This window comes from Pseudonaja textilis, chromosome 8 (genome assembly GCF_049901715.1).
Source record: "Pseudonaja textilis isolate UNSWEBS1 chromosome 8, rPseTex1.2, whole genome shotgun sequence".
Lineage (NCBI taxonomy): Eukaryota > Metazoa > Chordata > Lepidosauria > Squamata > Elapidae > Pseudonaja > Pseudonaja textilis.
The window spans coordinates 9358450-9386437 of NC_141997.1; the positions used below are offsets into that span (position 1 = coordinate 9358450).

Here is a 27988-nt window from a genome sequence, read left to right on the forward strand (position 1 = left end):
TCAGCTCTCGGGAAGTTGGCCTCCCTTCATAGCGGTAGTCAACTCACTCCCTGGCTCTCCCTGGCTGCCCAGCTATTTATTGCTGTTCATTTTATTGCTTACTTTTTGCTTGGGAGACTCCTCAGATCACCTCGGCTTCCCTCCCTGTTAGCCTCAGATATGAAATTGTCTTGCCATTTGTTTGGCTTCAGGGGCCTTTCTGATGTTACCAGCTAGCCCCAGCTTCCTTCTTTTGGCCTCTGATGGGGATTTGTCACACTGATGGCTGGTGTTGAGGAACTATCTGGTTCGCCGATACCTCACTAGACGGCTTTTTCAGCCAGTCTCTGGGCTAGCTAAGCAGATGAGGCAGTAACAGCAAACACATTGAGAAACACCAGCCGTTTATTCGTTCACAGCCTTAGAGACAGCAGGAAGCAGTGAGCATGCAAAAGAAAGTTACCACTGGGAGTTCCTCCCACCAGCACTCCATTTATCCATCCCACCCAGTCATTATTGACACATTCCCCTACATCTGGCAGTCTTGCCCCAACATCCACCCAACATCCCTTCTCTTACTCGGATTGTTGTTTTGCTGTCTGACACCACGGTGTATGCTATCCGCCCGTCACCAGCTTGCACCCAAGGTACGTGTGTGTGTGGCACTCTCCACCAGTCAATGAATCGATTCAGCTTTGGTTATAGACAGGCGACTATCACGAGCTATCGGCACTGCCCCCCATCGTCTGGGCGTCGCATCATGGGCTGTTGATGTGTCGCTGATGTTCATTGTGTGTGCTGGATGCTGCTGTGGCGCCGTGAGTCCATTCTTTCCATCTGGATGAGGGGAGCATGGCTAACTACCATCAACCGCCTCAGTACAACCCAGTGCTGAGCCATCGATCCGCTGACTCCTGTGAGGAGCTCCAACTCAAGCGGAGCTCAACAGGCTGCAGATCGGCTTATATTCTGTCCTTTTAGATTTGTTTCTCCATTTATTTGAATCACAGGGCCTCCAAGATGACTCCCATGTGGGCAGCTGGATTTACAATTGGTTTTTAGGATCTTATTTGTCCAAATACTTTTGCTGCTACTTTGTAGATCTGTAGGACCTAATCTATTTATTTTTGTTAATTTCGTTACTTCTATCTCTGAATTTGGTTACTGGTACTTATTCTTACTATTTTTAACACATGCAAACAAATGATAGGGAAATTTTCATTTTTCATTTACCATATTTTTCAGAGTATAAGACGCACCCCCCACCAGAAGTGGCTGGAAATGTCTATGGGTCTTATACAGCGAATGTTGCTGAAGCCCCAGCCCCCGCCCTCAGTCTTCAGCCTCTGCCTCCCAGCAATTTGCCTCCTTGCAGCAAGCAGCAAATGGCCTGATCAGCTTCAGCATAGTCTGATTTAGCACAAACAGCTGATTGTTGGTTGGATCTGCCTCCCAGAATACCAACAATAAGCTGTTCCAGTCTGTAGGGATCGCCATTGACTATAGCTGCCTCCACACACCCCTTTTGGCTCCTCATGCCCTTTTTTTGTCCTCCACATGCCCCACGGGATGCACAGAAGCCAAAAACGGCACATGGAGGCCATAAATGGGGTGCACAGAGGCCATAAATGGGGTGCATGGAGGTGGTGATAGGCGGTGGTGATACCTGCAGACTGGAACAGCTGATTGTTAGTATTCCAGGAGGCCAATCCAACTGACAACCAGCTGTTCATGCTAAATCTGGCTGTGCTGAAGCTGACCAGGCTGTTTGCTATTTCTGCAAGGAGCCAAATTGCTGGGAGGCAGAGGCAGATTTTTTTTCCCGTTTTCCTCCCTCAAAACTAGGTGCATCTTATAGTTCAGAGCATCTTATAGTCCAAAAAATACAGTAGTTGCATAATAATTCTGCACACTAATAGTTGCCCAATAATTGTGCAAACATAGATATTCTCCTAAGAAAGCCAAAACCTCACTTTTACTTTCTTAAATATTTAGGTTTGAGATTTATTAACATTTTTGGATTGACTTGAGAGCTTAGTTGTTCAATAATAAAATAAATCCTCCAAAATACAACTTGCCTAATAATTGTGCACAGTGTATTAAACTATGGCTGCAGGCCACTGTACATTGCTTCTTTCAAACTGCAGCAGATATATGGGAACAGTGACAGCATGTCAGCTTTCAGAAATAGGCAAGGAATTGATATGCATCGGTAAGTTGTAGAGAGAAGAGTGCGGATATATTTTATCAATACAAGAGTTGTGCTTTCTACCAAAGGTGATTAGTAATCATAAAAACAAGGGAGGGGAGACTAGGAAGATATACACGATAAATACAATGTGCTATAAATGCTTATAGAAAGCGTATGAAAATAATAAAATATGAATCAACATTAAGCAAAATATAAACTAATTTGTTCGATACACAGATGCACAATATAAATGTCCTTCTCCATGTCCTTTGGAAATAAAGGTTTGGCTAGATTAGTGGGGAAATAGTCTAGGTACTATGGTTGCCATTTGGATGGTGTGCATCTTCTTGCCAATAAGGTAAGTGGTACAAGAAATGTAAAGATACCTGGCAACTATTTTTTCCAGATGAAGCTGCCTTATTAGAAAAAACATATGCCAACGTATTATACAAAGTGCCATGATTCATAGAACAAACTGTGTAAAAATAATGTCATAAGACAGTTACAGGGCGGTGTTGCTCCAGTTGAATTTCCAGTGCAATTCGTTCCTTGTGAACTTCCTAGATAGCACAAATGATATGAAATAATTAGAGAGCAATTTGGCAGAAATATGTATATATAAAAAACAATTGTTTTAAAATGCAGACTTATGAACTCTACTTTTGCAGTTTCTGAGTTTTACTATGTGTCCTTTTAATAAACTATAGCAATAACAAAATAAACTGACACTCAAATGTTGTCAGTAATTTGAATGCTCCACCATTATCCTGATTTTTTTTTAGTTTAGTTTACGTTGTGATTCCACAAGAAGTTTCAATACCTAAGATACAAACATTTTTTTCCAAAATATGTTTTAAGTTTCTGAAAACTAAACCATAGACTTTTGATAGAATAGAATAGAATAGAATAGAATAGAATAGAATAGAATAGAATAGAATAGAATACTTTATTGGCCAAGTGTGATTGGACACACAAGGAATTTGTCTTGGTGTAATTACTCTCAGTATACATAAAGAAAAAATACATTCCTTAAGAATCAAGAATCATAACATACAACACTTAATGATAGTCATAGGGTACAATCAACAATCAAATCATACTAGGAAACAGTCAATATAAATCGTACAGATACAAGCAACAAAGTTACAGTCCTACAATCACAAGTGGGAGGGGATGGGTGATAAGGAGTTATGAGAAGATTAACAGTAATAGTAGTGTGCACTTTGTAAACAGTTGAACAGTGTTGAGGGAATTATTTGTTTAGCAGAGTGATGGCTTTGGGGAAAAAACTGTTCTTGTGTCTAGTTGTTCTGGTGTGCAGTGCTCTATAGCGTCGTTTTGAGGGAAGGAGTTGAAACAGTTTACGTCCGGGATGTGAGGGATCTGTAAATATTTTCACAGCCCTCTTTTTGACTCATGCAGTATACAGGTCCTCGATTGATCTATCTATCTGGCACTCTTGAACTCTACTGTGATACTGATCAGTTGAATGCATTCATTGATAAAGAGTTTTAGGGACCATCCTTGAATTAACTCAACTGGTCAAAAATATGAAAGAAATGCAGTCAATAACCCATGTCAATCACTTGATAAGAAGTATCACTGGAAAGAAGATTAACATTAATGTTACATATTTTTTCCATAGATGTGGGCAGTAAATTATATTTCAGAAAACAGTTGTCTCAATTTTATTTATAATTTAGGAGTTATTCTGCTGTCTTATTTGTAGGAAATGGACTTATTTGCAGTTAAGAAAAAGAATTCTGATGAGTATCTTATGTGCTATATATATATATATATATATAGCCACAACATACATACATACATATATATATATGTATGTATGTATGTATGTTGTGGCTCCGGGCTTGGATTCAGCTCCTGTGATTGATATGAGTTCAAGTAAGGAGGTCATGGCAGAAAAATATGAACCGGCCTGGCTTAGTGATTGGACTGATAACCAGGATGAGGAGATGGACGTGACAAAGGACGACAGACCTGATGTATTAGAATTGTCAGGACCTTTGACCTCCTCTGGTTCCTTATCTGATCAACAGCCGGGAATGGCTGACAGGGAAGTTTTGAGAGAGTCTCCTAGTGGAGATGAGAACTTGGAAAATTTGTGGTTAAATGTAAAAAATAGAAGACGGTTGAGAAGGCAAAATCAGCTGGAGCGAATGAGGAGAGGAGTCAGTAAATTAGCACGTTGCCTCAATGAGTATAAAAGGACACAGCTGGGCTGGTACATTTTGCCAGGAACAAAATGACTATTTGAGTGAGGACGTTACAGCAAGAAGCTCTGAGACTGGAGATTTATTGCCAGGACTGGTTTGCTGGACAGAGTAAAGATTTATGCTGTGGTTTCTGCCAGCCGTTATCTTGTAAGACTTCTTTCCGTTTGATTTAATTGTGAAACGGCTGCTTTCTGTTTTGTTCGTTTGAATTTTGAAGGGGAGTCATAACATATATATATATGTTATATATATTCTGGATATATTAAATATCAAAACCCAAATTATTATAGCAAAGTATATTTTGCATCAAAAAGATTAGTTAACTAGAAAAACGTGTTTTACTTTCCACTTCAAATACATTTTGAATAATGGGATTGTCTCTGCAAAAAGGACATTTCCTCATCCCATGACCACAAAGTTTTATTTTTTTTTAAGTGCTAATATGATTAATATATAAACATTTATTCATTCAGGGACATGAAGGGAGAGCTTCTGTCAGTGTAGAAAATGGTATGAGGACATAGGGAACTCATATTTATCACTTCCATAAATATATTTACATTTATTTAATTCATGGAAGGTTCCTTTTCACTCCAGTTCTCAGCTACCCATTCTTCTGTTTCAAGAAGAACATTTCTATTTTATACTAATGCTTACATTTTCTTCATGTACAAGTGCAAAAAGAGATGTATGAGCATTCCTTACCTTCAGTTGTTGCTGGAGTTCACTGTTCAACCGAACTAGCACTGCATTAGCTTCTTTGTTTTTACGAATAGCAGTCTGAATAGCTTTCTTCTGCTTTGAAGACGGTCTGCCAGAGATAAAGACAACCCCTATTTTTAATTAATAGGACAATTTAGATGATAGACAAAGAGGACATGGTGGGCTTAAATTAAAACAAAAGGAAAACATTGGGGAATGCACCTTTAAAATATGTAACCCCTGTCATTACAGTATAAGTAAACTATTGCTATGATTTCCAACCTGATATCTAATTTCCCTATAGAATTCTCCTCTGTGTTTATTATTTGATTTATATCCCAGTTTTATCTTGTATCATTCAAGGTATAATGCTATCACCTTCTATTTCCCCCAACAACATCCTGTAACCGGGAATGGACTAAGAAAGAGTCCCAAGTCAGAACTTGGCCCCAAGTCACCTAGCAAGTTTTCATGCCAAAGGAGGAATATAACTCATATTTCCCAGTTTCTTCAAAACTTTATTAGGAATATTTGCATCCAGATACATTTGTTATTTTCCTTTATTAAATAATATTTTGTTAGTTTCCTTCCAAATCAAGTAGTTTATGTATTACAAAGAAGTAGGACAACTATCTATTACATGCACTACTATATTTGCTACTATATTTGCTTAATAACATATAAATCAGTCCTAAATTATGATGCCACAAACTAAAACAGATTTATTTTTGGAAGATTATCCTCTGGATTTGTTATACCTTTCTATTCCATTTTTAAAAAGAAAGATATTTACAATTTTATTTATAAAGAAAACTAATGAATGATGACAACAAAGCCAAAATTATTTCTAAGAGGTATTTTATAGTTCTCAATGAGGTGTTGACCACATGAGCTAAAGCAGATACTTTATTTTGCAAACACACAAAGCTTATGTGAAAATAAGTCCTTGACTTGTTCTATCTTTCTAAAGCAGTTGACAGTTTGAGCTCTTGAATCTCCAGTGCCTTTTCCTGAAAAATTTAGTCTCTTCAACTGACTTCTTCCACATCTCTCAGATCTAACTATGGAAAACAAATATGTTTATTTTAATTCATTTTCCTCTAATATATTATACCACTAGGAAACACCTCCTTATAAATGAGGCTCAAACAATACTGCTTGCAAATCACAACAGTTCTAAGGAGACTTCAAACTTCCACATTATTCACCCTTCCCATCCATTACATATGCCTTAAAAGGGTATGATTTATAGTAGCTCCTTGCATCTTAGAACATTTGGGGAAAAGCAAGGACTGATTGAACATATTCAAATACTAGAAAATGTTTCTGTGCACAGAAGTTGTCCTCCGTTAACCTAATTAGAGTCCTGGAAGGGACATACAATTTTCTATCCAGGCTCTTGCAAAACTCTCCACCCACAACTGAAACATGGATTAACTGTTCTCTAGAGAGTCCTCTACATAGTCCAGAGGGTAATATTTTAGCAGTACAGACATTTTTGACAATGGATTAGCATTCCCCAAACTAATAAGAAATGAATTGCACAAACTGTATCTCTATCTGTTCTTTGTGTCCCTAAGAGATATTTTCAAAGTAGTTCACTTGCATTTTATCCCATATTACCTCTGAAAGAAATCTAAGCCCCTCTATGTTGTCAAAAAACCCACACCTCTCCCATTTTCTCATGTAGCATAAGTCAGCCCTTTTACTTTGGAAATGCATGGTGAGGTTTGACGGTAGGTAAGGAAGAAGCGGTTGCACTTTTCACTGGAGAAAGTTCCTGGTTCTCCAGCATGTGGCTTTCAGGTCGGAATTTCCTGTGAATTGGCTTTGATGGTAGCTGAGTAAGTACAAGGTCCTATAAAGTAAAATAAAAATCATATTTTAAAATATTTTTATTAGACATTTCAAAGAAAATATGGAAACTTGTGAAGAAAAGGAACAAAGAAGAGATAAAACAATAAACAAGGGATCTGCAAACATTATAAAAGCTAAAATTTTCCAGTTTTGTATACTGTATCATTTGTTGATTGTGAATAATGGAATATATCATATCTTTTTATAAGCCTGAAAATGACTATTAAACTCCAAACCAAAATTTCCCAAACTTTCTTGGTTAGTGGCTCAGTAATTTTTTTCATAGTGCTTCTCAGTTTCCAAATTGTGTACCTTATTACCAGTCAATACATCATATGCTTTATTGATGTGTTCTCAGGCCCAAATCGTCGTTAACTTCAGCAGTAAGCTTTGACATTGGCACAATACAGAAATATTTCTGCAACTCTTTGTTTTGGACTGAAGCAATATTTCAACTATTAAATGAAAAATTGGACTAAAAGTGAACACTTAAAAGAATGTTACTTGAAATACGAAGCAAAAGATACTATGGAATATGGGTTAGGGAATGTACAGTATTTCAATACAAATATAATACCACACAATACAATACCATAACTCTAGAAAAAAACAGCATTGTAGAATGAATTATTTTAGCCTGAAAATTAATTTAATTGAAAACATCTGTAAAGTGTGCAATCTATACATTGTTAATGTTAACATAACTACTGCTAAAATAATATTGTGCCATCCTGTAGAATCTTCCATGTTCAGGGCATGCATGTTTATTTGGCCGTCTGAAATTGCTGCCAACCTGTTGAGTCCAATCCAGGTATCTTACTTGAACATTCTGCCAGGGATGCTGCAGTTTTCTTGCACTGGACTCATTCCTATATATAGGACAGGGAGTTCATCTGCCCAAATAATTCATCTTTACAAATGCAACATGAGTTGTTCTAAAAATATTGTCACAGCATTAATCAATTGAACTTAAAAATACATCTCAGCTCAAAATTCCTGACTATATAACTTCATTAATTTGTTATTATGAAATCCTTGGAAAAAAATCTTATTTTAAAAATTAATTAATGAAGGGAAAGTCTGATTTTTTCCACCAGAAATAATTTCAATGACAATAGGATATTTTTTATAGAATCTTTATTTTAAAATAGGTATATTTCTTTTTTTTTTAGACCTAATACTGAGATAATCTTTCCTTGGATTAAAAACTCTGAAAGATTTTCAGATGCTCAGATATACGTTTGCTGTCTTGAGTTATTTATAAGAATAATAAAGGCGGGATTTAAAAAAAAACACTAATAAATAAGTCATACACCTGTTGATTAGCTTTTTGATTAAGATTGCCATTTTAAAAGAGATTTATATTTTCTCGAAAAAAAATTCAGAGACCAAGATTAAAATATTAAATGAGCATTTTCTTAGCTTTAATATTTTCTTTAAACACCATGACAATAACAAACTTTATTAGAAACTAAAAATGGCAAAATGGCATAAACAATGGGAAATAAAAACAAGATTTGAGCAAAAAATAATGAAGAACAATCTTGAAGTTATCTACACCATACTGAACAATATAATTATTAAAAATAAATATATATGGCAGTATATAATTAATTTTATAGATCTAAAACAAGAACTTAGTACTGAAGAATACATGATATGTCCTTACCTTTTTTGCTGGGCTGCTTTCTTGTGATGGGGACATATTCACTGGCAAATGTGAGTTTATTTCAGAGTCTTGTTCTATCTGTAAAAATGTGAAAACTTCTGTACTATCAATAATTGCAGACTTTCATTCTTAATTTGGGTATTGGGGGAGGGATGATGGCCATGATACAAGCTCTGTCATTTTTCTAGGCACATTCAAATTTAACATGCCTCCACATATAAACAGTAGAACTCATCTCCCAGAGTTGATTATTGGATTCAGTAGATGCTTTTGATAGACAGTTTTTACCATTTGATAGGACTTCCAGAGATGAGCTTAGTTTTTAAAGGTTAGGAAGTGTCAATGGGCTGGAGTAGTCTAGAAGCTACAGAAAATGAATGAATAAATATGTTTTCTGAAATTCCCATGTAATAAAGTATTTAGTGTATAAAACTTTTAGTGCACAATGTTTTACATGTAGTGAACAAGGTGTTGAAGGATAACTTCATTTTCAATTAAAAAGATTTTGAACACTTGAATAATATAACCATCAGGCATTCCATATATACGATCTATGTATAAAACAGCAGCACATCTCATTTTCTAAACTTTCCAAACTGAATATTTTTTCATTTTTATCTTTTAATTTAGAAAAACCAGACCACGTAGATAAATGTGCACATCTTAATAGAATGCATCTTAATACAAGTGGGAAAATTGTTGAGGTAATTCCCCGTTAGGAGAATGAGCACATACAGGGAAACTTTCATCCAATGAGGAAAGAATGATGTAAATTTGATGCAGCTCTGAAAATATTAGTTCTTTTTTTTTTTAACAAATTTTATTCAGTTTTTCACATAAAAACAAAAATCTCTTTTTAGTGGACAACATATCTCCAGGTCGTCACCTTTACATACAAATATGACAGCAATTATACATTCATATATGCATACTTAATTCTATAATTACCTTTTCTATTCCAAATTTTCAGTTAGGAGAGAAACAAACACATTAATTCTGGCCTCTTTCATTAATCTCAATCGAAACATCTTTTCATTTCATTTCAATTATTTCAAATATAATCCTTTAATATTTATTTTAAAAATAAAGATAAACAATATGTGTTTGAATAATAATAATAATAAAGGTTACCAATGTCTCTCCTTGCTTTTAATAGTCTATATGACTTATTAATTTAGTTGGTTCTTTAGTCTGTCATATTCCCTTTCCATTACACATTCTTTTTATAAATTCTAAATTAATACAAATTTTAACACTAAAGGAAAAAAAACAAGTATAGGTTTCCCCCCTTTTACTGCTTTGAGTGTGACACCTCAATGGTTAAAATATACCTTTATTCCCTCATCTTGATTCCCAATAAACCATTATTTTTAAGAAGTTACAATAATAATAATTACATCATTTCATTTGGATTCTGCAGCGTATTTTCCCCCCTTAATTTTTAATAAGAGTTATCAATATCTATATTACCCTATTTTCTAAATATTTTTAATTGCAGAAATATTCCTATTACCCCTTGTCACCCTGCAGAATCCCCTTTTTAATTCATCAACCATTATCTCTGAAAAAACAATTTCTTTTCAACATTTTACTATTTCTGTATTTCTTTATTTCATGCACCCGTTTCTTACTGCTTCTCCTCCCCCTCTTTTCCCCATATCTTTTCTCATTCCAATTTATATCCCTCTCTTTCTTAATATCTTCCTTTCCCCTTTTCTGCTGGGTCTTTCTGTCTTTCCCAACCTCACAGGTATTCCCCCTTTTGATTGCCTTCTTAAGTCTCAACTTTTTAACCTTCCTTCTTTCCCCACTTCTTTGTAGTGTTCTTTGTGTTAATTGTCTATTTAAAATGTCTTCTTGAGTTGACTCCTCCTCCTCTGAAGCTCTTTCTTGTTCTTCAATCGCCATTTCCATTTTTTCGAACACAGAACAAAGTGATTTGCCTCTTTCCTGTAGTAATTCTCTCATATTTTTAAGTTCCATTTTTAATTCCCGAAGAGATATCATCATTGCACACTCTTGTATTTTATGATCGTTAAAGTCCACAAAAAAACCACTTTTACTTTCCTTCTTTCTTCTTTCAATTTTCTAAAGTTCTCAATTGTTCCAGCCCAGGGTCTGTACCAAAAACACCAATCCCACAGTCAGTCTTTCCTTGCTTTTTGTTTTATTCTAGTTCTGCTTTCACTTTCTAAGTTTCTTACTTTGTTTCAATATTTCTTTAATATTATATCCACACAAGTTCATTCAGAAACAGGATGCTTTCCCTTGTTTGAGCTCAAGTTTTTGTCAAAAGGTGGCACTCTCCATTATACAAAGTCTTCACCTTTTTCCCCTATTTTTTTAAACCTCAATATTTTCGAACCTCAATATTCCAACACAGTCCAGTCTCCAATTTGTAAACTTTATTATTATTATTTTTTGACAATCTTAAGTCCAGTTTTATTTTATGCCTGTTTATTGCCAAAATATTTTAGTCCAATTTAGTTAAACCTTTAGTTCCAGCTTCTTCCTTTCCCGGTTCAAAGCCCCACTTAGCTGTCAGAAATATTTTCTTATTTTTTTTCCTGTCCCTTTGTAATTTCGCCGCTCACTTTTCTTTTCTTAAAAATTCCATGTTACCTTAATCCCGGGGTACTTTTGTTTAGTTGCATTGCCCAATTGTCAGATTTTATCAATTGTCAGATGTTATCCACCTCTTTCTTCCCTCCTGCACAAATCTTAATCCAGCTGAGTCCTCCTCTTCGGGGTGGCCATTTTAAACCACCACTGCAGTCATCTTTGGGGGGAAAAAGACCAAGCCCAGGAGGAGAGATGCGGCTCCCCTCACCCTGGCTTGCAGCTTCCCCTTACTCCACTGCCCCTCCAAGGCAGCTTCAGGCCCTAATCATAATGATTGGGGCTCTCCAACGAAAGAGCACAGACCATAGCCACAGAGAGATGTGATCTATGGTCTGTCAGTGAGGAGGCTCCGCCTTCTTCCAAAATATTAGTTCTTTTTTATGTAGCTCTTGAAAAGTTATTTTCATGAAGTTTAAATGAGCTAACGTATTTCCACCTTTCAGAAGATGCACTCTAAACAGTTTACGTGTAAGATGTATGTGTGCACCTACACTGTCACGAACATAAATCTTCTTCAAATTCTCCCAACACCTAGCAGCAGACTCTTCTCCACGAATATGGACTAGTTGCTGGTCACTCAGTGTTAGTCCAATTATACAAAGAGCTTGTTCATTTTTCTGTTTAAAGCCAGGAAGTTTCTTGGCATCATCCTCATTAGCTGGATCCCAAGCATTTACAGCTGGTAGGTCTTGAACTACATTCCATAAACCTTCTCTACGCAGAAGTAGACTGCACTTCATAGACCAGGAAACATAGTTTGTTCCATCCAACCGGGTTATCAGTGATAGACTTGTTGGAGTGTCTTGGGCCATCTTTACCAGGATAGTAACCCACAATTAAACAGTAAACAGCTGTCTGTATACAGTATTGTGCATTCACACTAACTCTCAGTTAACTGTGCCTAGTATGGTCTGGGCCCATAACCAGTGTTGAGGTAATTCCCCGTTAGGAGAATGAGCGCATACAGGGAGACGTATAGAGAGTAGTGTTTGAATAATACACATACAGCACACAGATACACTGTCCAGTAAATGTAGGTTTTTACTTTCAGAAACGTTAAGCAAAGTCCAAAATAGGCAGTCCAAAGTCATCCACAGGTAAATCAGTCAGTTTTTTCAATCCAGGGATAATCCAATAACAAATTCCAGTGTCAAAAATAGTTCAGTAACAAACTTTCATCAAATCCAGAAATACCAGTTAATTAGGAAAAATGGAGGAACGGCAATACTTTCCAACAGAAGGAAACAGATACACTCACACTCTCTTCTGAGAATCAGACTAAAACTAAAACAACCCAGGTTTTGGGTTCTGGAAACCACACCTAATTACAGTTTTGCATTTTCTTAAACATACAGTTTTGAAATGTTTATCCTGGTTTATATATTTCTAACCCAAATACCTGTTAGGTGACTTATATTCCTAACAAAAATGCTGGAAGTGGGAAATTTATGCTGTATTATGAGGCTTCTGTTGTATGAAAGTGAAAGTTGGATATGTTAGGAGAAATATAAAAATGAATACAGTGGAAGTGGGTCCTCAGAAGAACATGTGGTAAGTCAAGAAGACATAGGGCAAACAAATGCATGTTAAATATAGTTTTAAGATTTATAAAACTGATGCATTGCTTCCTTTGTGAAGTAATCACTGAATCAAAGGGATATACCTGTTTTGGAGATGAAGCTGTTCAAAAAGAACAAAACAGCTACTGAGAATAGCTGCTCTTTTGTATCATATGTCCTGATAGAACTTCTCTACTCATGTGAATCATACAGTCAGAATTTATCTAGGATATACAAAGCCCTTAATATACAGTTAATTAAGGATGCTGTGGCTAATAGTACTGAATGCCAACAGGCCTAGCAGAACAGGGATAGCATTGGTCCTTCCATCAATGCCTCACTGTAAGAGCAATCTGAGCAACCAATTTCCATTCTGTACTCTGACCTGAACCCCAACTACCATAGATCCAGGTAATCTGCAAAATGAATGAGGATTTAATAGCAATACCAAATATATGAAGTGTGTATAAACTGGGAGAAAAGAAAGTTGTGGTTGGATGAAATTAATAAGATCTTCATAAAGAGAAGAATTTTGATAACAAAATGCAATACATGGTGAAATCCAGGATAGCTTTCAAGGAACGATATGGAGAGAATATAAGTGAATGTTAGTGGAATAAACTAGATTTATAGGTAATTGTGGAGTTTTTTTGGTCTTAATTTTTTTGGCTTACCATGCTTTACCTAGTGTTGGTAATATAAATGGGAATAATGATAAGCATGGTATATGTGTTATTTGTATACTAAAACAGCGTTTCCTAACCTTTGCAACTTGATGAACTGTCTGGGCGGAATTGGGTCGTGCAAGTGGTAGGCTGACGCACATGCAAGCTGCTGCATACAAACACTCTGACCAGCCACTCATGCAGCCCAATTCCAAATAGGCCATGGCTAGTAGTGGACCATGGGCTGGCGGTTGGGGACCCCTATCCTAAGATGGTTCTGATGCTAATTACAAACTTGAAGTACGGAAATTTATTCATTTTAAGAAACAGCATGTAAAAATAAATTATAAAAAACAATGATGGCCAAGCTGCAACCACTGTTTTCGATGTAATACATTCTACCAGAGAATGTTCAAGTCAAAACCTGGAAAATGCAGCTGAATAAATATTATGCATCCCTATTTTAAATAATAAAAGTAACAGAAATAAAAACTGGTTGCTATATCCTTAAAGTGCCACCTAGTGGAATCTGTCAAAATATTTTAAATTAGAGTGAAGCACTCCTATAATCACTACCTCAATGTAACAGTATTTAGATTGTTTTTAACATACAGTATGTAGAATTGCCTAAAATTGGCAGTTCCAAATATTGTATGTTTTTTAAAATTATTTTAAAACAAATCCATCTTTCAGTTATACAGTGTGTCGACTGGGTACGTATATCTTGTGCAAATGTTTATATTTTGCATACATTTCTTACTCGGGTTATATTCGTGTTACAAACTGCTCAACCATATATATTTTATCATTATAACAATATCATTTAACTTCTTACTTTATTTTCCAACCATTTATAAAATAAATTCCATATCATATAATATTCTGCTTCTTCTTGTTCTTTAATTGCCAATGTTAATCTACTCATTTCTGCACATTCCAATATTTTCATAATCACCTCCTCCTCTATCGGAATCTTTTCATTTTTCCAATTTTGAGCAAATACAATTCTAGCTGCTGTTAATATGTATATGATTAAATATGTTTTTTTTCTTTACTATAATTTTCAGGTAAAATCCTCAATAAAAATATCTCAGGTTTTAAATCTATGTTGTTTTGTCATCTTTTCCAACCACATATGTATTTTTGTCCAATATCTTTTAGCTTCTGTACATGTCCACCACACATGATAGTATGTTCCAGGTATCTGGTGACATCTCCAACATTTTGCTGATTTGTCTTTAAACATCTTTGCCAGTCTTGCCGGGGCAAAATGCCAACGGTAAAACATCTTATACAAATTTTCTTTATAAGTTGTTGACATTGTTAATTTATAGTTTCTATCCCATAATTTCTGCCATTTATCCAACTCTATCCCATAACCAAAGGTTTCCCCCAGGCTATCAACGTCTCCTTCACTTGTTCTTCTAATTTCATTCCTGTGTTTATTACTTCTGAATTATTGCTGAATTCATTTTCAGAGCTTTAACAGTCTTTCAAAAGTATTTTTTAATTTCAGATACATGCATATGTCCATAAAAGATGAATACTCTGAATTCATGCAGCCCATTTTTAAAACAAGAGAACGTGAAACCTCTGCAGAAATTTCAATAATAATAGTAACGGCTAATGGGTTAATGGTAATGACAATATTTACTTGAAGTCACTTTTCAGATGAGATGCCAAGAGAATTACAAAACAAAAGCATTCTCCAAAAATCGTAATTTATGGAGACAGTAACTGCCTTCACTATGTTGAATCTTTATGAATATGTTAATTACATATCACCTGGATATGCAATTTCAGATAAACATAAACTTTCTAAGCAATGTTAGGCAGAAAGGCCATTCAGTTTTCTCAGGACTGTACCAGGGGTGTCAAATTAAAGGCCCACAGGGCAGGTCTAAAAACAGCAAAGGACTGGCCTGCAGTGCTTCTGCCAGCCACCTGGATCTTGAGCCTATCTTCTAGGTTGTTAGCAGGGGTGGGTTTCTACTGGTTCTGTCCACCTCTGTAGAAACGGTAGCTCTGAAGAGCAGCAGACATAGAATCGGTTCTATGTCTGCTGATGTTTTTGCCCACCTACCCGGGCTCTTACCTGATCTTTATTTCCTGACTTTTCAACTTCAGCTGCCGAACGAGGCACAGCTGCAGTTAGAAAAGCAAGAAAAGAGGGCTGTTTCAAAGGCTGCTTCTCTGCAGGCAGCTGTTGATGACGATTTACAGGCATACCGCTCGCAGCCTGTAAGGAAGTTCGTAAATCCTGAACTGGTAGTTAACCCTGTCGTATCCCACCCCTGGTTGTTAGCTATTCCTGCCAGAACTACAATGATTATCCAGCCCTTGAAGAAATCCAGTCTGACACCCCTGGACTATATGGTGCAGCAACCTTTTTTGGATGCGGCACAATATAGTTGATTTTCTAGTTATCCAGTTCTAGTAATGAACAAATCCTTAATGATTAGGGTACTTGAAAAAGCAGCCAGAAAGAGCTAAGCATGAATTAAGTAATGTAAGAGTTATTCATATTTGTGTTCATTAACTGAATATATTAACTTTAGAGTGGTGCGGTGGCATAGAGATGAAGATGCTCACCTCCCAATTGGAAGGTTGGGAGTTCAATCCTAGGCAGCAACAGACCAGAAGGAATATGTGCCTGCTTCTTAAAAATGCTATCCACTGCCATAGCCGAACCTCTAAGCGTAATCTTTGAAAAATCATTTAGGACCAGCTCCTTGCCCAACCTATCTTCAAAAATGGAGACGCCAGCCTAGTTGAAAATTACAGACCAATCTCTTTATGTTGTGTCACCTGTAAAGTCATTTTTTTCAGAAAAAAAAAAACTATCCTGCAATCTGCAACTCTTACACTGTAAAAACATATGGACTACACAACTTGATCAGGGCAAAGCAATAGACGCAATCTACATAGACTTCTGTAAAGCATTTCATTCAGTGGTACTACTCCTAAAACGAAAATCTTATGGTATCTCTGGACACCTGCATAACTGGACGGAAGCATTCCTGTCAAACAGACAACAAATGGTCAAAATTGGGAGCATCCTATCAAATTCTGTACCTGTCAATAGTGGTGTCCCCCAAGGCAGCGTTCTAGGACCAACTCTCTTCATATTCTACATAAATAACCTCTGTGATCATATTAAGAGCAACTGCGTTCTTTTCGCTGATGATGTAAAGCTATTCAACACCACTGACAATGCTGCTACCCTTCAAAAAGACCTTGACTATGTATTAGAATGGTCAAACAAATGGCAACTTCAAATCTCAACAAATAAATGCTCTGTCTTACATATTGGCAAAAAAAATCAGAAAATAAAATAAAAGCTGAATAGCCAAGACCTTGTTGATGATCCAAACTCTGTCAAGGACCTTGGAGTACTCATCTCTATAAGTGCTAGAGCCCACTGTAACTACATAGCCAAAAAGGCATTAGGAATTGTTAACCTAATCCTGCGTAGCTTTTTCTCCGGTAATATCACACTAATAACTAGAGCATACAAAACATTTGCTAGACCAATATTTGAATACAGCTAATCAGTCTGGAACCCGCATTACGTATCTGATATTAATACAGTTGAGAAAGTCCAGAAATATTTCACGAGAAGAGTTCTCCACTCCTCTACTCGTAGCAGAATACCTTATGCCACCAGACTTGAAATTTTAGACCTAGAAAACCTAGAACTACGCCATCTTTGGTCTGATCTAAGTATAGTACATAAAATTATATATTGCAATGTCCTACCTGTCAATGAATATTTCAGCTTCAACCACAACAATACAAGAGCACACAATAGATACAAGCTCAAGGTAAACCGCACCAAATTTGATTGCAGGAAATACGACTTTAGCAAGAGTGGTCAATGTCTGGAATACTCTACCTGACTCTGTGGTTTCTTCCCCAAATCCCAAAAACTTTAACCTTAGACTGTCTACTATTGACCTCACCCCTTTCCTAAGAGGTCTGTAGGGGGTGTGCATAAGCGCACCAACGTGCCTACCGTCCCTGTCCTATTATTATTTTTTCTTTATATGTATCCATTTCATGTATTCATAACTATATTTATACTTATACCTGTTATCTTATAATTGCTTGACAAAATAAAATAAATAAATAAAAAATAAATAAGATGTTTTTCTATCTGGGTACAAAGACAAAATATCTGCTGCAAACTCTACATAGGTATCAGGAAAGGCATCTGACTAGTAAATATTTATCTCCGTTTAGTCACCCTGACTCCAGCATGATAAAGGGGATTACAGGATTGTAAAAAGAAAAAAAACCCTGAAAATATTAACTTTAAGATTTTACATTAGCCTTTTTGTAAATTATGGCCACATAACACCTTTAGTTATACTGACATCTCTATATGGGTTATTTAAGAATGGCACTGTGATGTGCTGTAATTTTAAAAAGGCAATAGCACAGATAAGACTCTATAATGAAGAAGAAAAATATTTCCAAAGTTTCCTGAAGCTAAATTCTACTTGTTACATTTTCTCAGCAACTGACAATTTCATGCTGGACCAGCCCTTCTGAAAGAATATGGGTTGATGAATAGACTTTAAGGACAGCCATCTGAAATGTTATTATACTGATTTCCATTACTTTTGTTGGTTTATTTCTTTAAAATATATATATATATTGTTTTTTAAGACAACAGACAAACAAAACATAAAAACATCATTCATGATATTCATTCATGTTTTACGAGGTAATCCATATTTTACTTAATGTTTTATGACAGTTCAAATTATCATCTCAAATCTATCCTACAATCATTTTGTAGATATAATTTAAAAATACTTCTTTATATATTCATTATTTTCTAAAGATCTACATATTTCATTACTGTGTTTTATTGTCTAACCATTGATAGAATAGATCCCAAATTTTATAAAATTGTTTATCATCTTGTTCTCTGATTTCAAATGTCAATCTACTCATTTCAGCACATTCCAATATTTTCTTAATAACTTCCTCCTGTGATGGTATTTTCTTATTTTTCCAGTTTTTAGCAAATACAATCCTAGCTGCTGTTAATACATTTACAATCAAATATTTCACTTCTTTACTGTATATTTCAGGTAAAATTCCCAACAAAAATATCTCTGGTTTCAAGTCTGTATGCTTTTTTGTCATTTTTTCCAACCATGTGTGGATTTTAGTCCAATATTTTTTGGCATCCTCACAAGTCCACCACATATGGTAATATGAGCCAGGTACCTGATGACATTTCCAACATTTTTCAGATTTGTTCTTGAACATTCTTGCTATTCTTGTTGGGGGAGGGGGGGAATGTCACCTGTAAAACATGTTATATAAATTTTCTTTATATGCTGTTGACATTGTCAGTTTATAATTTTGAGACCACAATTTTTGCCATTTCTCTAGATCAATCCCATATCCAAAATTCTTCCCCCAAGCAATCATTGTTTCTTTAATTTGTTCTTCTTCTAGTTTACTTTCTAATAAATATCCATACAATTTTTAAATCACCTTTTCATCAGTACCTGTCAAAATCTTATCTAAATCCGTCAGTTTATCATAGAAACTTCTGTTTTAGAATCTTTATCATACCTTGAATGTATTTGCGCATATGAAAACCAATTCATCTTATATAAATTGTTCCTCTAATTTTTGTGTAGATTTAAGTTCACCCTTTTCATTCAATATTTCACCATATCTAACTGTTTGTTCCTTTTTATATATATTATAGGATAGGAAAATGCTTCAATAGTCGATAGCCAGACTGGAATTTTCAAATAGCATTGCCTTTTAGTCTTCTCCCAGTTTAACCACAGAGACTCCCATATATAATGTCTTCTAAAATACCCCTATGTTTTAGTTCCTTTATACCATAGAAAAGCATGCCACCCCAACAACAAATCATGTCCTTCTAATGTCAACAATCTAGCATTTCTTAATGTTATTCATTCCTTAACCCACATCAAATTTGTAGCTTGGTAATACAACTCCCAATTTGGCAAACCAAATCCTCCTCTTATTCTAGCATCTTGCAAAAGTTTTAATTTTATTCTCGCTTTCTTACCATATATATTTCAACACAATTTTATTTAAATCTTCAAAATAATCTTTTCCAAACCTAACTGGAATTGTTTGGAACAAATAAAAAATTCTGGGTAATAAATTCATCTTGATTGTTGATATTCTCCCTATTAATGACAGTTGTAAATTTTCCCATTTTGCCAAATCTAGTGCTATCTGCTGCTTAACTTTAATAGAGTTATTTATTTCTAACAATATAATTGCTATTTAGAAATTGGCTTTGGACTCCCAGCTTGGGAAACCTATTATAAAACAGCAGGCCTAACTTGGATTAAAGAATGGGTAAATTTAAGAAATAAGAGAATTCTATTTTTAGAAGGACATGATCTACAGGCAGGGTGGCATGCTTTCATGTGGAGTTCCAGGGGTAAGGCCCATACATATTTCTATAGGCATATGCTAATGGACTTTCTAATACGAATATGAGAAGAAATTAAAAATAAACATTATATAAAAATCCCAGGATGGATATACACTATGGAGGCAATGATCCACCCAAATACATTAGATCTAGGAAGAATGGCCAGATATTATGAAATTTTGGACCCCCAAGGGGCATTAAAGACCAACCAGGAACTAAAAGATCTGGGACTAAATATAGACTGGATGCCGTATCTTCAATTAAAATCAAAATATAAAAATGACCAAGAGGAATTTGGAACTGAGATAGAACGAAATCAACTAGGTAAACTAATGACAGGTACAGAGGAAACATTGATATCAAAGATTTAGAACTATTTATTGGAATACAACTTAGCAGAAGAAACAGTGAAAGGACTGATGATAGCGTGGGCCAGAAATTTGGGACATAATATTTAATTGGAGGATTGGGAAAAGATTTGGGAAAAAACAAAAACAAAATCAGCATCATATAAAGAAAATCAATATAAAATGTGCTATTGGTGGTATCTAGCCCCTTCGAGATTGGCTAAAATGTATCCTAGTTTAAATCCAAATTGTTAGAAACATAAGCAAATACAGGGTACCTTCTTTTCCATATGGTGGCTTTGTCCAAAAGTTAAGAAATATTGGACCAAAATATGAAAATGGTTAAAAGAAATTACTAAAGTCCAAATAGAATTTAAAGCAGAAATATTTCTTCTGGGAATCATTAAAGGGAATTATGCAAAAGAGATAAAATATTTAATCCTGCATATAATAACAGCAGCGAGATTAGCACTTGCACAATGTTGGAAAGGAGATTTGATGCCGACAGGTAGTTTAATTATTCAAAAGAACTTTGACTGCATGGAAAACTTTCATTAGAATGAAGAGAGAAGGATGACTCAGTTTATTATACAGTATGGGAAAATTGGTACCATTGGATAAATGATAGAAATAAACAAATAAATAAGGAATGTATAATTTAGAAGGATAGAAATATGTATGTATGTATGTATGTATGTATGTATGTATGGCATTCGGCTTTGCTCAGGTATTTTCCCACGTCATAGTAGTTGTGCTTTTAAAGTTGTAGCTACAACTTGCGAAAACTTAAGAAAACAAATATATATATATATATATATATATATATATATATATATATATATATATATAAACAAATAGTATAAAATATGCCCTGGAATAACAATTGGAATGCAAGCACTGTCAAAATCGATTGTAACATACATAACACTTTTAAATATTTGTACTGTATTTTGTATTTTAAAGTTTTAATTTTTCAATAAAAGTTTATTAAAAAAAAAGAAAAAAAGAAATTGACTTATGTGAAATTACAGTCCTAGACTTAACAACAGTTCATTTAGTGACTTTTCAAAATTATAACGGCACTGAAAAAGTTGACTTATAATCATGCAGAAAATACTACTTCAGCAACAGAGTGGTCAATGATTGGAATTCACTACCTGACTCTGTTGTTACAGTACATCCTCAATCCCCCAAAACTTTAACCTGAAATTGTCTACCGTGGACCTCACTCCATTCCTAAGAGGTCTGTAAGGGGGCATGCATAAGCACACCTGCGTGCCTACCCGTCCCTGTCCTACTGTTCCCATTTATTCATACTCATTTATTATAGATATATTTATACCTATTTATACTTATGTTGATATGTTATATTCATACTTACACTTGTTTTCTCATACATGCTTGACAAACTAAACTAAATAAAATAAATAAAAATAAATTTTTCACACTATTGCAGCATCCCCATGATCATGTGACTAAATTTCAGACAGTTGGCAGCTGACCCATATTCACAGTAGTTGTAGTGTCCTCGGGTCACGTGATCACCTTTTGCAACCTTCTGACAAGCAAAGTCAATGGAAAAGATAGAAACTGCAGTGATTCACTTAAGAACTGTGGCAAGAGAGGTTGTAAAAGGGGCCAAACTCACTTAACATCTATCTCCCTTAGCAACAGAAATTTTGGACTCAATTTTGGTTGTAAGTTAAGGACAACTTGTACAGTGTATTACGTATAGCGGGTCTTATAAGTCTCTAAGTGAGCACTGCCCAAATATATAGAATTGGAGAGGAGGCACCAGGCCTGGAAGTGTTTATACTTTTACCTACTTCTGCTAAGATAATTCTCCTCACTGGAAAATCGCAAAAACAAGAGACCATCTTCCCAAAGCACAAAGAAAGGAGGTCTACCTTAATTTGCTACTGAAAACCCTGATATTAAATAATATTATCAATAAAAAGAAATGTTCTATATTTCTGTTGGCCTAGATTGCCATCTGGCATTCTAAATATAGTTATTCCTGTGAGGGTTTTAGAAATTACTGAAATTAATCAAGCTTTAGAACCAAGTTACATTATCACCCACACATCTCTCCTGAAGTATATCATATATATTTTAGTAAGCCAGTCAGAAATGCAAAAGTGTTTAGTCCTTTTCTAGAATGCTACATATAATAACATAGTTCTTCTCAGTAACCTATGCATAATAACAATATTATAATAATGCTGCTCTGCTATCTGGCCATGACAACATAGAGTGATAATTCTATGAAACCAGTTACAGGAAACCCATCAGTCTAGAAGCCAGATACAATTAATCAAAGAAGCTAAAGAATGTTCAATGCCAAAATCCTCCTTCCCTTTGAATCATTTCTGTCATTCCTCTATTCTGGAAACTGATTTTTTTTCCACTTGTATTTGGTATGTTCTTTTCAGCCAAGAACCCCATTAACTAATGTAACCCATATGTGTATAACAATTCCAGTTCTCTACAAAGCTGATTTATAAGCTCCAACTAGTATGTATAACATTTTGATCACTTTAATACCTAGAGACATACAAGATGAGTGGATGGCTTTTAGCTTTGGTCAAAATGCCAATTTTTGGTTAGTTTTTTTAAACTAAGTTATGTTTCATTCAATATTATTTCCTCCAGCAACAGCAATAACGATGACAGCATGACATAGAGAAAATTAAATTTGTCTTTTAATAGACAAAATAAAAAAGCTTTACCTCAGTGTAGCTCAGTGTTTATTCAAATCCTTGTGAAACCTTTTAGAGACTTTACAAAGTTACACAACGTTCTCACAGGTATATGGTAATCTTTCTGTATGGTTTGAGGAATGAACTATATCACACAAAGCCTGATAGATTCAGAAACAATTTGAATGATTAATTAAAAATAAAGAAGAAACGGAATATTATATGGTATGGGATTTATTTTATCAATGGTTAGAAAATAAAACAAATTAAATTGAATTAGATGAATATATAAAGCAATAAGATAAGATTGTTTAAAAACAGCCATCTGGTCTTCAGCATGTAGCTCGTCAGCCTCCAGACATCAGATTCCCATCACCCAGCAACAGTTCAGAGGTTCCTTTCCCTCCAGCCCCGGGGATGGGGGGGGGGAACAGAGAGGGGAAGGGAGGGAGAAAGAGAGAGAGGGGAGGGAGAGAGAGAGATGAGAGATCCCGGTGTTTTGTTTTCTGTGGGAAACAGGTCCAAATGACTGAGTATTTAAGTTGCAGAAACAGGCAGACAAACTAAATGCCTGAAGGACCCCATCCCGTCAGTGGGAGTCCAGGCACTTCAGCGAGTGGCATGCTGGATTCATATTAGTGGTCCATGGGATTTAAAATTATGAATTTGGTGGTCCCTGAGGTCCAAATGGTTGGAGACCCCTGATTTAGCCAATCATACAGTACATTCCATGTCAAATAATAATCTGTTTCCTCTCTTTCCTTTATCTCCATGGTCAACTTATCCATCTCGGCACACTCTAGAATTTTTCTTATCACATTTTCCTCAGGTGACATGCTATCATTTTTTCAATTCTGTGCATAAGTTATTCTTGTTGCCTTTAATAAATGTAGCATTAGCATTCAAAATATTCCTATTAAACTAGAGAAAGGCTTCTTCAAAATCTAAACCAAGTAATATCAAAATTTATATGGCAGGGTAAGAAACCAAGAATTAAATTGAAAGTGATGCAAGACACTAAAGAAAAAGGAGGATTTGGCTTGCCTGAATGGGAGTTATATTATTATGCAGCAACTCTAACATGGATAAAAGAATGGATTACATTGAAGAATAAAAGATTGTTAAAACTAGAAGGTCATGATTTTCAAATAGGCTGGCATGGAAAAGATACAGCACATAATTATTTCCAGAGACACTATTTAAGACAGGCACTGTTAGCAGTTTGGAACAAAATCAAATATCAAAATTACATAAAAATACCTATTTGGCTTTCCACGCTAGAAGCATTTATACATCTAAACTTGATAAATTTGAAGAAAATAGTAACTTATAGAGATATACTGAATGAACAAGGAGTACTGAAAACTAGATTAGAACTAGTAACACAAGGGGTAAATATAGAATGGTGGTTGTATTTATAAATACAATCAAGATACACACAAGACAGAAAAACATGGGGTATTAATAAAGAATTAACAATTCTGGATAAGCTATTGTTAGAGACAGATGATAAATTAATAAAAATATTGTATAGATATTTATTAGAATACAAATTTGAGGAAGATGAGGTTAAAGAAACAATGGTGCCATGGGCAAAAAATGTCAGTTATAATATTAAATTGGCTAAATGGCAAAAACTTTGGACCACAAGTAAGAAAATAAAATTGGCTATGGCTTATAAAGAAAATCTTTATAAGATGTTTTACGGGTGGCATCTTCCACCAGCAAGGCTTTCTAAAATGTTTAAAAATATATCTCCAAATTGTTGGAAGTCTAAAGATGCACCAGATACATTTTTTCATATGTGGTGGACTTGCAATGCTGCAAAAAATATAATAATATAATAATTTTTCAATTTCTCCTCTGAACCTTGTAGAGTCTTATCTAATTGCAATAGTTCTCTATGTATCCCATGTCTTTCTGTATCTTTCTTAAATCTTGCTTGTATTTGCCTATACAGCCATCATTCTGCCTCAATTCCTTGCTCTTTTAATTCTTGTTTAGTTTTTAATATCCCTTGCTCATTTAAGATGTCCTTATACCTTACTATCTTATCAAGATTTAACACATTTGGGTATATTGATACTTCCATGGTTGATAACCAGATCAGAACTTTGTCATGATTTCTTTTAATCTTTTCCCAAATTAATGCATTTCTTATTTGGTTTCTTTGGAGATAACTGTGCATCTTGTTTTTTTCCCATCCCATAAAAATGCGTGCCACCCTAATTGTAAGTCGTCTCCTTCAATTGTCAATATTTTTTTATTTTTCAACATTACCCAATCTTTGATCCATGTAAGGGCTGCTACTGTTTCATATAGTTCCCAATCTGGCAGAGCAAAAACTCCTCTCTTTCTGCTGTCCTGTAACAATTTTAACTTTAATCGCATTTTTGCCCCCAGCCAAATAAACTTTGATATTAATTTGTTTAGATCTTCCATAAATTTCTTTCCTAACTTTATTGGTGTCACTTGGAACAGAAACAGAATTTTTGGCAATATGTTCATTTTTATTGTGGCAATTTGTCCTATAAGCGATAGTTGTAATTTCTTGCAATTATCCAAATCCGTCTTAATTAGTGTTATCAATTTTGTATAATTATTTTCTTTAATAGATATACTTTTGCTGTTAGCCATATTTCTAAATATTTAATTTTTTGACAATTTGCATTTCCAATTTTTCTTCCAGTTCTTTGTTCTGTTTCTTAGTAAGAGTTTTTGTTATAAACTTTGTTTTTTTATTTATTTTAAGCCCTGCCACTTTTCAACATTCTTCTATTTTCCAAATTAATTTGGGTCCCGAATCTAATGGTTCCTCAAGCACAATACCAAATCATCCGCAAAAGTTTGGACTTTATAACAATGGTGTTACTAATTTAATAACTGCAGTGATTCACTTAAAAACTGTGGTAAGAAAAGTTATAAAATGGGACAAAACTCACTTAACAAATTTCTCGCTTAGCAACATAAATTCTGGGCTCAATTGTGGTTGTAAAATGAGGACTACCTATATAGTGTTTTAAGACATCTCTGTGTATAAGGCTGCTGTAAAATTAAAAATCAATCAAACAAAAAACAAGTGTTTTCTTGCATATCCTGATGAATGTACTATGTTCTGTAAACATTTTTTTACAAATTAGGCATAACGGATATCTCTATTACTTATATAATCAACAGTTAGAGGCATAATTTACAAGGAAGGAAGAGTTACCAAAACTACATTTCTATAGTTTTATTATAAACAATCTTATATTGCATCTGTCTGTATTTGAACAGATTAAAACTTCATTCCAATCTAAGAAACATATATATATATATATATATACATAAATCCAGCCCAATTTGTATTCATACATTTATGTATGCATAAAGAAATAAATACATAATTAAATAAAATTAGTTTGCTATCCTCAGTTAAAAAAAACCCTTTTCACCTATTAAAGTAACAGTTATTACTCTGTGAGTGCTCTCTCTCTCTCTCTCTCTCTCTCTCTCTCTGTGTGTGTGTGTGTGTGTGTGTTTGTGAGTTATGGTCCCACTTTAGGCATGATTTATGAAAGTAATAAAGTAGGGAGATAAACTGAAGAATAAAAAAGTTTGTTGATTCTATATTTATAGTTTAAAAGTCTACCTGTTCCTGAAGACTGAAGTTCATATAGCTTGATTTGGGTTGAGTGCTTGGCTCAGTATTTATGACAGGAAGAGAAACCTGCAGAACATAATCAGAGTCAATCTTTTTATGTAGCACGATCAGAAGAAGCAATAGTTAGATAAATAAATAAATAAAAGGTTAAATTTTTAACTTTAATTTTAAACTTGTAGAAAATTTTTAGAATAGTTTTCTTTGGGGAACAGACTTTCAAGTGAAGTAGGAATTTAGAAGAAAAATGAATACATATAATAAACATTTAAACAGGAAACCATTTTTTTGGTTTAAAAAGAAGCAGATTTTGTTATGTGGGACAGAATATGAATACCATTGACGCTGGAAATGACATCATGAAGTCAAGGAATGTGAGAAAATAAGATACAGAAGGAAAATTGTCAACAATGGCAACTTGGGTGGAAACACTTCCTGAATGTACAACATAAAATTAACAAGATCAATACTGCTCTTAATACTTCCATACTAATCAACTGTTTTTATTAGCCTTTTTATTATTGGCCTAAACAAAATTATAGCTGCAAAATTACAATTAAGATTTTTAGTTTGCCCAATTTTACAAGTGAAAATATTATGTTTGTCAACTGGATTCTACATCACTACAGGTAGTCCTTGACTTATGACCACAATTGAGCCTAATTTTTTTACTGTTAGGTGAGACATTTGTTAAGTGAGTTTTGCTCCATTTTACCTTTCTTATCACAGTTGTTAAGTGAATCAAGGCAGTTCATAAGTTAGTAACCCAGTTGTTAATCTGGCTTCCCTATTGACTTTGCTGGTCAGGAGGTCGCAAAATGCAATCATATGATCTTGGGACAGAGCAATGGTCATAAATATGAACCAGTTGCTAAGTACCTGAATTTTGATTGCATGACCATGGGATGCGATAGAATGGATGTTTGAAGAGTTTGATATGGGCTGAAAGACTGCCAAGGTCTTTTGCTTACCCAGTTATAAAAAATCTACAGTATTCACTCTTAAAACAAAAGAAATCAGTGATTCAGATATTGATGAGAAGCCTTTGATCATATTATTATTTCAAATATGAAGCATATTCTAGCCTTTTGCACAAATTAGACCTATACTTTTAAAATATTATTTCCAATAACAAAACACTCCTGGCTTTCAGTGGGTAATACGTGAGCCCTTCAATTCTTTATAATTTATTTGGCCTAACATTGATCTGAGTTTTTTGGCTTTGTTATTTTCCATTTACAGTCTACCTTTTCTTCTCAGATTTACATTTAGGCTACAATAACTAAGCGGGATGCAGTGGCACGCTGGTCAGTGGCTAAGAAGCTGAGCTTCTCGATCAGAAAAAATGGCAGTTTGGCAGTTCGAATCCCTAGCGCTGC

General features: G+C 34.7%; 1 protein-coding gene across 5 annotated transcripts in view; it reads right to left on the reverse strand.

Moving 5' to 3' along the window:
- Positions 1 to 366: 366 nt before the first annotated feature.
- REPS2 (RALBP1 associated Eps domain containing 2) overlaps positions 367 to 27988 on the reverse strand; it is a 115195-nt gene continuing 87573 nt past the window's right edge. Inside the window, exons 14-18 of one of the 5 annotated variants that reach the window (XM_087938263.1) lie at positions 26601 to 26678; positions 8633 to 8710; positions 6816 to 6964; positions 5110 to 5215; positions 367 to 2730 (exon numbers count right to left, since the gene is read on the reverse strand). In XM_087938263.1, coding sequence (XP_087794389.1) covers positions 2662 to 2730; positions 5110 to 5215; positions 6816 to 6964; positions 8633 to 8710; positions 26601 to 26678 — 480 coding nt within the window. In that variant the 3' untranslated portion in view covers positions 367 to 2661. Of the gene's footprint in view, positions 2731 to 5109; positions 5238 to 6815; positions 6965 to 8632; positions 8711 to 18181; positions 18799 to 23225; positions 23476 to 26600; positions 26679 to 27988 lie in introns of those variants that run through there. The other 4 variants (XR_015744538.1, XM_087938265.1, XM_087938267.1 and 1 more) reach the window with 4 other exon arrangements.